General features: G+C 43.0%; 1 protein-coding gene across 1 annotated transcript in view; it reads left to right on the forward strand.

The window, feature by feature from the left end:
• Positions 1–12,951, forward strand: part of TMEM114 (transmembrane protein 114) — a 106,651-nt gene that overhangs the window by 55,085 nt on the left and 38,615 nt on the right. Inside the window, exon 3 of the mRNA XM_040356985.1 lies at positions 4,292–4,429. Within this exon, the coding sequence (XP_040212919.1) occupies positions 4,292–4,429 (138 nt within the window). The remainder of the gene's footprint in view (positions 1–4,291; positions 4,430–12,951) is intronic.

The following is a 12,951-nucleotide window of genomic DNA, read 5'->3' on the forward strand; positions in this document are numbered from 1 at the left end:
ACGCCGAGGGGGGAATGTTCGCTTCCCCTGCTTGCAAAAGCAGTCTAGCAGCTAATTTGCTGTAGGATTGCTTTTACATTAAAGCTGACCGTCGGCTGAAAAGAACAATACCAAAATCATACTTAAACCTGCAGGCATCATTAACGGTATAACCACTCATAACTACTCAATACCAGAGTCCAGCTGGTCCTTGTTGGCATATATTGTAATGTTCTTTTTTTCATGCAGCCTGTGGGCTGAACAAAAAAGAGATTGATCGGTGGGTGTGCCCACCATTAGAATTATGTCCTGCATCAACCCACTTTTAATGATGGGCATACATGCACCATTTTTGTTTTCAACTGTGGGGGTAAAATGACCTCCTGATTTTACTGATTTACGTATCGTGAGAACAAATGCGGTTGCTCTCAAGATAAATAAATCAGAGCTGCAGCTAAATGGCATGCCTGAAGAGAAAATCGTGTGTGCAATACCTTGATTGGAACCAAAAGAAAATAATCGTTAACAATAAAACACAGTAAACAGTAAAGTATAAAGCCTGCAGATGGTAAACGCACCAACTAAAAACAAGGTGTTACTAGACCTAGTGATAACCAACAATACAGACCTGATCATGGATGCAATTTATGAAACAGCGATCACAAGTCAATTAGTTTCAGTATAAATGTCAGAAACCATGAATCAGCTTCGAGACAGAAGTACAGTTAAATCATACTTGTTTAATAATAATAATAATAAAAAGATAAACAGACTAAGCATAGTCAAAACATAGCCAGAGTGATCTATGATCTAATGGCATAGAACAGAGCACCTCCATCCTCACCAGCTACAAGAATGGCCTGCTGCTGTCCAGCGTGTACGTCTATGGAAGGAGGTATACACTTACCCACAGACTGGGACTAAGGGTGCATAGAAGGGACTGCAGACACTGTTAGGGCCCCCCCTCTCTCATACTCTTCCCCCTCTCTCATTCTCTCATCCCCCCTCACTAATCCTCTCCCCTCTCATCCTCACACCCCTCTCTCATCCTCCCCCCTCCTCTCATCCTCTCTCCCCCTCTCTCATCCTCTCTCCCCCTCTCTCATCCTCTCTCCCCCTCTCTCATCCTCTCTCTCCCTCTCTCATCCTCTCTCCCCCTCTCTCATCCTTCCACCTTCTCTCATCCTCTCCCCCCTCCTCTAATCGTCTCCCCCCTCTCTGATCCTCTCCCCTCTCCCATCCCTTTCCCCTCTCTCATCCCTTCCCCCCTCTCTCACCCTCTCCCCCTCTCTCATCCTCTCCCCCTCTCTCATCCCCTCCCACCCTCTCTCATCATCTCCCCCTCTCTCATATCCTTAATCTCTCTCTCTCTCTCTCTCTCTCTCTCTCATGTAGATAGTATATGGGGAAATATTGTATACTGAATCGTGGGGAATCATTGGCAAACATTCACCCCCCAGACCTCCACAATAGCTTTTTTTTTTCTGGGGGGGGGGGGGGAGGCGCAAGTAGCTGGTTTAGCCTAGTGCACAAAATAGTCTAGCACCCGCCCTGCTGTCAAATGCCTTTTTGTTATCCATGGACTGGAGGAGACAGGGTGGATGGTCAATGATTTGAATTGCTCTGTTAAAATTGCCCCTTGACTCCCTACTCTTAATGAACTCAATGAATGTACATGATCATCCTTACCTCATGAGGCAAAATCTAGCATGCAGCTCCAGACCGAGGGCGATTGATGATTATTTTGCATTTCTTCCATTTGCGAACAATAGCTCCAACAGTTGTCTCCTTCTCACCAAGCTTCCATTCCACCCTTGTGCAGGTCTATACTCTTGTCCCTGATGTCCTTTGACAGCTCTTTGGTCTTGCCCATGAACGCAAACATTCTGTGGACAGGTGTCTTTTACAGTATACATATAACGAGTTGCCGTTAGGAGCATCTTCTTAAAGCGGAGTTCCACCCAAAAGTGGAACTTCTGCTCATCTGATTCCTCCCCCCTCCGGTGCCACAATTGGCACCTCTCGGGGGAGAGGGGGGACAGGATACCTGTCTTTGACAGGTATCCTTTCCCACTTCCGGGGGACTTTACCTTGACATCACAGTTGGGGCTACCTCCTCCTCCCTCGTCCTTCCACTGTTGCCGGGCCAGTAGGAGAGAGGAGCAGACCTTGCGCATGCGCAGTACCCTTACATGCAATGGCGGCGGCGGCAGCACCAGACAGCTAACAGAAACATCAGCTGCGGTGCCGACATCGCTGAACTCCAGGACAGGTAAGTGTCCTATTATTAAAAGCCAGCAGCTGCAGTATGTGTAGCTGCTGGTTTAAATTGTAAAAAAGATTTGGGCGAACCTCTGCTTTAAATTGACAGAACTAATCTGTGTACCACATGAACACATACTGTAGCTAGTCTGTGGGAGCCAGAATTATTGTTGGTTGGTAGGGGATCAAAGACTTATTTTACTCACTGAACTGTTTAATTTATAACATTTGAATCATGTGGGTTTTTTTCTGGATTTTTGGTTTCGATCATTTAAAATACACCTATGATAAAATTATAGACCCTTTATTTCTTTGTAAGTGGGCAAACTTACAAAATCTGCAGGGGATCAAATAATTATTTCCTCCACAGTATACAAGAGAGAGATTTAATGTCAATACATCTTATTTTTTTTTCACTTTGAAGTATGTGCTTGGACATATTGGTATACATTGTTGATTTGTTTGTTACATGTATTTTAAGAACACATATGTGACTTGATTAATGCACAAATGTACAAATATTCATTCATTTTTTTTATTATTAGAATTTGTCAGCAATTGTATTACTATATTTGGTAATTAATTGTAAGGGAGTATATTCCTTACTTAAAGTGGAGGTCCACACAAAAATGGAACCTCCGCTATTCGGATTCCTCCCCCCCCCCTCCTGTGTCACATTTGGCACCTTTCGGGGGGGGGGGGGGTCAGATACCTGTCTAAGACAGGTATTTTCACCCACTTCAGGGCATAGATTCCCACATTATCTGCAGGAATCTACGCCACGTTCGGCGCCCCCCTGCTGTCTTCTGGGAGACACTTCCTGATTCCCTTACCGAAGATGGAGGCGGCAGCATCCGAGAGCCGAAGCAGAGTTCGGCTTCGGGTGCCGACATCGCAGGTGCACTGGACAGGTAAGTGTCCTTATTTTGAAAGTCAGCCGCTGCAGTGCTTCTAGCTGCTGACTTTAATACTTAATTCCTTTACAATATAAGTAATTAACATATATGTATAAAAAATGCAATTACCCAAGAGGTGAGTCCATGTGGGCATCTTGTTATCAATTTTGATTTGGGCATACTCTAAGGCCACGTACACACGGTCGATCCAAACCGATGAGAATGGTCCGACGGACCGTTTTCATCGGTTCACCGCTGAAGTGGCCTGATGGTCTGATGTGCGTACACACCATCAGTTCAAAAACCGATCGGGGCAGAACACGATGACGTAAAACACAACGTGCTGAAAAAAACGAAGTTCAATGCTTCCAAGCATGTGTCGACTTCTGAGCATGCGTGGGTTTTGAACCGATGCTTTTGTGTACTAACCATCGGTTTGGACCTATCGGGCAGCGGTCCATCGGTTCGATTTGAAAGCAAGTTCTAAAATTTTTGACCGAAGGACAACGGACCGATGGGCCGTACACACGGTCGGTTTGGACCTATGAAACTGGACTTCAGGCCGTTTTCATTGGTTTGGACCGACCGTGTGTACGCGGCCTTAATGGTTTGTCAAATCCTAGGTAAGCATAATGCAGGAATGTAAAAAGAGTTAAAAGACACATTTTTATATAAAGGGCACTTGTCCTTCCTGCCTAAAGTAAGCCATACTCTACCATTCATTCTATCTCTATATAGATTGACTGACTACCAGTGCAATTGCTACCCATAGATCTGGAGCCATCTTTAGATTTGGCTATGAGTTAGCAAATAATTCTCTTTCACAGAACTTCTTCCAAATGTATTTCATATAGCTGATTAATAGGTAGCAAATAACATGCATATCAACATTTAATTTCTCACTTTTACTTGCATGCACCATAAGTGTCATTACAATTAGGAACAAAATGCAAATGGGGGGATTATATAATTATACAAGTTACTTACAGAGCTACCAAACACTGAAAGCATTAATTCATTTGAAGCATTATTTGTTCTGCAGATTACTGAGTTTTTGTTTTTTTAATGTGCATCCAATTAAAATATTCTTAATTAAGCTTGTTATTTTCCAGAGCTGTTATCCAGCAATAACAAATCCTTTATTTTATATGCAGGTATGCATGGAACTCTTGTAATTCTGTTGCCCCTTAGTCTCATCCTGATTATTTTTGGAGGAATGACTGGATTTGTTAGTATACTAGCAAGGGCATATCTGCTACTGCTTTTAACTGGAATGTTTTTTCTATTTGGAGGTAATGTATGGATTTATTAAGAAAAATAAGTTATATTGTCGAATTTATGTTATTTTTTACTGTAGCTTGTATTTACTATTACTATCTAGTTTGCTTCATTAGAAAGCACAATTTGGAATGTGCTGCACATACTGTATAACAAATACAGACTTTCTTATTAAAAAGTAATACAATGAGCAACAATGATATACAAAGTGCAGTTAATTATTCGATCAAGTTATCTTTAAATCATCTCTAAACCCAAGAGTAAAAAGGTAATAAAATGCAGCGCATTAATTTTCATTTTCAAGCTAAAAACATTTTCAGCAAGTACAGAAAATAGTCCTTTTTACTTTGTGAACTTACTTGGAATCATAACACATTGCTATTTTTGTTGTGTAAACTACTTACCCTTGTAACAACCATAGCTCCCTTCATACATACAGTGGAGAAATGAGATTGGCCATCCAGTGATGAGAAGTATATTATTTGCAGGATTACATGGTACAAAGCGGAAAGGTATATATTGTGTTTGTTTTTCGGTTTAACCACTTAAGGACCGCCGCATGTAAATATACCTCGGCAGAATGGCACGGACAGGCACATCCACGTACCTGTACGTGCCTGCCTTGACGTGGGTCGGGGGTCCGATGGGGACCCCCCGGTACATGCGGCGGTTCCCGTGGCTGTAGGAGTGATCCAGCCAATCCCCTTCCGACGATGGACTTCCTCTGCCTGTGTAATGTAAACACAGGCAGGAGGAAGTGATGTCATCTCTCCTCTGGCGGTCTTTTTGTCCGACACAAAGGAGAGAAGACATCTCACAGTAAGTTGCACCTAACAGCACACTAACACCAGTACACACAGGCACATAACCCCCCCAGTCACCCCCCGATCACCCCCCCCCCAGCCTCCAGTCACAGTGTCACTGATTGCAGTGATCATTTATTTACTGATCACTGCATTTAGTGTCATTTGTGACAGTAAATGTTGCAGGGCAGTTAGTGTTGGGCCCCTTTAGGTTCAGGGTAGCCCCCTAATAAAGGTTTAACCCCTTGATCACCGCCCTAGTTAACCCTTTCACTCCCTATTGCCAGTGTCACTAAGCGAACGGTTTTCTGATCGCTGTATTAGTGTCACTGTTGCCGCTAGGTAGCTAGTTATTTTTTGAGGTTCGCCGCCAGTTTTTTTTTAGCGTTAGGTACCCCCATAAATAAAGGTTTAAACCCCTGATTGCCCCTAGAGTTAACCCTTTCACCAGTGATCACTGTATAAGTGTCACTGGTGATGCAGGTTAGCCAGTTAGTTATTTCGTTATTTAGGTTCGCCGCCAGGTTTTTAGAAAGCGTCAGGTACCCCCATATATTACCTAATAAAGGTTTTAACCCCCTGATTGCCCCCTAGTTAACCCTTTAACCAGTGATCACCGTATAAGTGTTACGGTTGACGCTGGTTAGTTAGTTTGCTGTTTATAGCATCAGGGCACCCGCCGTATATAACCCAATAAAGGTTTAACCCCCTGATCACCCGGCGGATGATATCAATTAAATTTTAGCGTCAGTCAGGGTCTGCATCGCCCGAGGCAGCGTTAGGTTAGTGCCAGTAACGCTTACACCCACGCGCAAAGCATACACCCCCCTTAGTGGTATAGTATCTAAACGGATCGATACCTGATCTGATCAGATCTATACTACCGTACCCAGCAATTTAGGGTACCCAAAGACACATTGTTAGCGGAATCAGCCCAGATACCCGCTAGCACCTGCGTTTTGCCCCTCCGCCCAGCCCAACCCAACCCACCCAAGTGCAGTATCGATCGATCACTGTCACTTCCAAAACATAACACACATAACTGCAGCGTTCGCAGAGACAGGCCTGATCCCTGCAAACATTAACATTTTTTTTTTCTACGTTTGCTGACAGTCAGGTCCTTTTTTTTACCTGTGAATCATCACCAGTGTACCACTAAATTTAGAGCCCAAAATGGCAAAGCGAATATACACTGATGAAGAGGCCTACTTGTTACTGAGCATGACAGATAGTGAAGAGGAGATCACGCATCTGTCAGATTCTGGCTCAGAATACGATCCTGTTTATGACAGCGGCTCCATGCCAGATAGCTCTGACGACGAAGTTGTGGTCCCTGCTAAGGCCAGGCGTGCCCGACCCCGTTCTGATGTTGTTGAGCAGCAAGAACCGCAGGACCCTTGAATGGAGCAGAGAAGTACTAGCGCCGCTAATCTTTCTGGTGAACTGGCAAGCACCAGCGGCCTAGTACACCCTGGTCGTTAATCCAGCACTGCAGTATCACGTGGTGACGTGGCGAGTCTCATAAGTGCAGTTCAAGCTGGCGAGGTGCCAAGCACAAGTAGTGTACCGCTGCCGCAGAGAAAAAGACAAAGACAGGCCCGTCGTGCCCATAGTGCCCTTCCTGCATTATTTGCCTATCCTTATTGGGTCCCCACCACTTCTGCAGAATCCGTACTTCCCCCATTCACTGGCCAACCCGGTATTCAGGTGGATACAGCTAATTTTACGTCACTTGATTTTTATTCGCTGTATTTCACGGAAGATCTCTATAGATCTATTGTGGACCAGAGTAATTTATATGCTATTACTTACATCGCCGCTAATCCCTGTTCCGTCCTTGCCAGAGAATGGAAACCACTTACGGTTTCCGAATTTAAGACCTTTCTGGGCCTTACCCTCAACATGGGCATACACCAATTTCCGAAGTTGCGGATGTATTGGTCCACAAGTCCACACCACCATATGCCCATATTCTCTGCTCACATGGCCAGGAAACGATACAAGGCGATCCTGCGGTTCCTGCATTTCAGTGACAATGCACTTTGTCGTCCACGCGGAGACCCTGAATTTGACCGACTCTACAAAATTTGGCCCCTCATAAACCATTTCAACGAACGTTTTCCCGCCTTGTTTAATCCCCAGCAAGTTGTCTGCGTTGATGAGTCCCTGATTAAATGTTCTGTCCGCTTGTCTTTCAAGCAGTACCTTCCCAGCAAGCGTGCCAGATACGGGGTCAAGCTCTATAAGCTTTGTGACAGGGCAACAGGCTACACATGGAGCTTTAGGGTTTATGAGGGCAAAGATAGTGAGGTAGAGCCGGAGGGATGCCCAGATTACATGGGGGCAAGATGGTGTGGGACTTGGTATCACCCTTATTCGGAAAGGGGTACCACTTATACGTGGACAATTATTACACCAGCGTGCCACTTTTTAGTCACTTGTTTGATCATCAGATTGGAGCATGTGGCACCGTGCAACCTAATTGCCGGGGCTTTCCCCAGCGACTTGTAGATTCCCGTCTTAGGCTGGGGGCGAGAGCCTGCTGCAGGTGTAATAATTTGCTCGCTGTGAAGTGGCGGGACAATAAGAATGTTTTCGTTCTTACCACCCTTCACGCAGATACGACAGTCCAAATTCGTACGGCGGCTGGTCCTGTGGAGAAACCCCTCTGTGTCCACGAATATAACAAAAATATGGGAGGGGTGGACCTCAACGACCAGTTGATGGCACCATATCATATTGCCTGTAAGGCGAGACGCTGGTAAGAAAAAAGTCTCTCTATATTTATTTCAATTGACTTTACTGAATGCTTATGTCTTATACAAAGCTTCAGGACGGAATGGATCCTTCCTTGATTTCCAGGATGAGATCATCTTAGAACTCCTGTATCCAGGCAGTTCTGCACCTCACCATCCCCTACCAAATGCAGTAAGCCGACTGCATGAGAAGCATTTTTCTTATGTCCTCAGGAGTACCCCTACCCAACGAGCCCCCCAAAGAAGATGTCGTGTCTGTAGCAAGCGCGGATCTAGGCGTGACACCCGTTATTTTTGTCCCCGCTGTCCTGACGATCCTGGTCTTTGTATTGGTGAATGTTTTGAACGCTTCCACACACTAGTGAAGTATTAGCGTAGGGTAAAACATTTCACAGGCTAGGCACACTTACACAGGGTCTCCCAAGATGCCATCGCATTTTGAGAGATCCAAACCTGGAACCGAAAAGTTGAACAGTTACAGTTACAAAAAAAAGTGTTAAAAAGTAAAAAATAAAAACACAAAAAAATATAAAATAAAAAAACAAAGAGCATATATGCCGAAGCATGGGGGCATTAGGGGCGGAGGAGCGATTTTGCTCCTAATGCCGCGTACATACTGCCGACATTCCTACAGAGGCTTTCCCGTGGAAAAGTCCGACCGTGTGTACGCGGCATAACTTTTTTGCGGGAGGATGCCCCCATGCTTCGGCATATATATATTTTAGGCCTCGTACAGACGACCGGATCTGTCCGCTGGGATTGATCCGCGGATCAGTTCCACGGACAAATCCGGTCGTCTGTACGGCCTAGTGGATATTTATCCGCGGAGATTCGTCCAGCCGATCGATTTCAAGCGGATATAAATTTCTTAGCACGGTCCGGCGGACTGTTTCCAGTGGATATCCTCTGGTTTGTACGAGGCCCTAGGCACAGGTTGCGTTAAAAAATGTTTTATTTTTTACTATGTTTTTTTTTTGGTATTTTTTATTTGCAGGTATGGTATGATCTTACTGTTATACTGTAATGTTACTTTGTTTTAATGTTAACCATCATTTGCATTTGCTTAGCAGGTACGCTATTCAGTTGCAGCGCGGATTTATTTAGCGTGACAGCAACAGCGTTTGCTCCCACGATATATAAAGCCGCGACTCCTATGCTGTAGGAGGTGATTTCACCACCACAGTTAAAAAAAGAGCATATATGCCGAAGCATGTGGGGCATTAGGGGCGGAGGAGCGATTTTGCTCCTAATGCCGCGTACATACGGTTGACATTCCTACGGGAGCTTTCTCGTGGAAAAGTCTGACCATGTGTACACGACATAGAAAAGTCCAACCGTGTGTACGCAGCATAACCTTTTTGCGGGAGGATGCCCACATGTTTCGGCATATATAAATGGTGCATGTATGCCGATCATTAGAAGTGGGTGGATGAAGGGAGGTATTCTAATAGTGGGCATACCCAACAGGCTGCATGGAAAAAAAGATTACAATACATGTCCAACAAGAACCATCAACGTACTGGTATGTTGCTGGACTTTGAATGGTTATACCAGAATGATGCCTGCAGGTTTTGGTGTTATCTTGGTATCATTCTTTTCAGCCAGCGGTCGGCTTTCATGTAAAAGCAGTCCTAGCGGCTAATTAACCTCTAGACTGCTTTTACATTCAGTGGGAGGGAATGTCCCTCCCCCCGGATATAAACAGCGCCTTTGGGAAATTGGGAAAGCATTTTATCACACCGATCTTGGTGTGGTCAGATGCTTTGAGGGCAGAGGAAAGATCTTGGGTCTAATAGACCCCATTTAAAAAAAAAAAAAAAAGAGTACCTGTCACTAACTATTGCTATCATAAGGGATATTAACATTCCCTGATATAACAATAAAAATGGTAGAAATAAAATAAAATGGAAGGAACAGTTTACAAATAAAATAAAAAAAGCTAAATAAATATATATATATATATATATATATATATATATATATATATATATATATATATATATATATATATATAAAAGGCATCCCTGTCCCCCCCTGCTTTTGCGCAAAGGCGAACGCAAGCGTCGGTCTGGAGTCATATGTAAACAGCAATTGTACCATGCATGTAAAGTATCACCGCGAAGGGCAGATCGAGGGAAGTAATTTTAGCAGTAGACCTACTCTGTAAATCTAATGTGGTAACCTGTAAAGGCTTTTAAAAATGTATGTAGTTTGTCGCCGCTGCGCGTTTGTGCGCAATTTTAAAGTATGTCGTGTTTGGCATCCATGTACTCGGTCTAACATCATCTTTTTTATTTCATCAATAATTTGGGCAATATAGTGTGTTTTAGTGCTTTAAAATAAAAAAAGTGTATTTTTTCCCCAAAAAATGCGTTTGAAAAATCGCTGCGCAAATACTGTGTGGAAAAAAAAATGCAACACCCACCATTTTAATCTGTAGGGCCTTTGCTTTATAAAATATATAATGTTTGGGGGTTCAACTTAACTTTCTTGCAAAAAAAAAAATATGTTTTTATGTAAACAAACAGTGTCAGAAAGGGCTTCTTTGTCTTCAAGTGGTTAGAAGAGTGGGTGATGTATGACATAAGCTTCTAACACATGTTGTGCAAAAAAAGGGCCAGGATAATTCAAAACCCACCAAATAACCCCATTTTGGAAAGTAGACACCCCAAGCTATTTGCTGAGAGGCATCTCGAGTCCATGGAATATTTTATATTTTGACACAAGTTGCGGGAAAAAAATTTTTTTTTTTTTGCGCAAAGTTGTCACTAAATGATATATTGCTCAAACATGCCATGGGCATATGTGGAATTACACCCCAAAATACATTCTGCTGCTTCTCCTGAGTACGGGGATACCACATGTGTGGGACTTTATGGGAGCCTAGCCGCGTACGGGACCCCAAAAACCAATCACCGCCTTCAGGCTTTCTAAGGGTGTAAATTTTTGATTTTACTCCTCACTACCTATCACAGTTTCGGAGGCCATGGAATGCCCATATGGCACAAAACCCCCCCAAATGACCCCATTTTGGAAAGTAGACACCCAAGCTATTTGCTGAGAGGTATGGTGAGTATTTTGCAGATCTCGCTTTTTGTCACAAAGTTTTGAAAATTTAAAAAAGAAAAAAAAAATTTCTATTTTCTTTCTTCATTTTCAAAAACAAATGAGAGCTGTAAAATACTCACTATGCCTCTCAGCAAATAGCTTGGGGTGTCTACTTTACAAAATGGAGTCATTTGGGGGGGTTTTATGCTATTTTGGCATTTTATGGCCTTCGAAACTGTGATAAGTAGTGAGGACTGAAATCAAAAATGTATGCCTTTAGAAATCTTGAAGGCAGTGCTTGGTTTTCGGGGTCCCATATGCGGCTAAGCTCCAAAAAAGTCCCACACATGTGGTATCCCCGTATTTAGGAATAGCAGCAGAATGTATTTTGGGGTGTAATTCCACATATGCCCATGGCATGTGTCAGCAATATATAATTTAGTGACAACTTTTTGTAATTTTTTTTCTTTTTGGTCATTATTCAATCACTTGGGGCAAAAAAATGTAATATTCAATGGGCTCAACATGCCTCTCAGCAAATAGCTTGGGGTGTATTCTTTCCAAAATTGGGTAATTTGGGGGGGGAGGGGTTTGTGCCATCTTGGCATTTTATGGCCTTTAAAACTGTGATAGGTAGTGATAGGTAGTGAGGAGTGAAATCAAAAATGTATGTCCTTAGAAATCTTGAAGGTGGTGATTGGTTTTCGGGGTCCCGTACGCGGCTAGGCTCCCAAAAAGTCCCACACATTTGGTATCCCCGTACTCAGGAGAAGCAACAGAATGTATTTTGGGGTGTATAATTCCACATATGCCCATAGCATGTGTGAGAAATATATAATTTAGTGACAACGTTTTGTAAATGTTTTATTTTATTTTTGTCATTATTCAATCACTTGGGGCAAAAAAATGTAATATTCAGTGGGCTCAACATGCCTCTCAGCAAATAGCTTGGGGTGTCTTCTTTCCAAAATGGGGTCATTTGGGGGGGTTGTGTGCCATCTTGGCATTTTATGGCCTTCAAAACTGTGATAGGTAGTGAGGAGTGAAATAAAAAAATTAATGCCCTTAGAAATCTTGATGGCGGTGCTTGGTTTTTGGGGTCCTGTACGCGACTAGGCTCCCAAAAAGTCCCACACATGTGGTATCTCCGTACTCAGGAGAAGCAGCAGAATGTATTTTGGGGTGCAATTTCACATATAACTATGGCATGTGTGAGAAATATATCATTTAGTGACAACTTTGTGCAAAAATAAATCAGTTTGTCATATTCCCGCAACTTGTGTCAAAATATAAAATATTTCATGGACTTAACATGCCTCTCAGGAAATAGCTTGGGGTGTCTACTTTCCAAAATGGGGTCATTTGGGATGGTTTTGTGCTATTTTGGCATTTTATGGCCTTCGAAACTGTGATAGGTAGTGAGGAGTAAAATCAAAAATTTGTGCCCTTAGAAATGCTGAAGGCGGTGCTTGGTTTTTGGGGCCGCATACGCGTCTAGGCTCCCAAAAAGTCCCAAACATGTGGTATCCCCGTACTCAAGAGAAGCAGCAGAATGTATTTTAGGGTGCAATTCCACATATAACCATGGCATGTGTGAGAAATATATCATTTAGTGACAACTTTTTGTAAAAAAAAAAAAAATGTTGTCATTATTCAATCACTTGGGACAACAAAAAAAAATATTCAATGGACTCAACATGCCTCTCAGCAGTTTCATTGGGGTGTCTACTTTCCAAAATGGGGTAATTTGGGGGGGGGGGGTTGTACTGCCCTGCCATTTTAGCACCTCAAGAATTGAGATAGGCAGTCATAAATTAAAAGCTGTGTAAATTCCAGAAAATGCACCCTAGTTTGTAGACGCTATAACTTTTGCGAAAACCAATAAATATACACTTATTGCGATTTTTTTTACTAAAGACATGTGGCTGA

Source organism: Rana temporaria, chromosome 6, assembly GCF_905171775.1.
Source record: "Rana temporaria chromosome 6, aRanTem1.1, whole genome shotgun sequence".
NCBI classification, from domain to species: domain Eukaryota; kingdom Metazoa; phylum Chordata; class Amphibia; order Anura; family Ranidae; genus Rana; species Rana temporaria.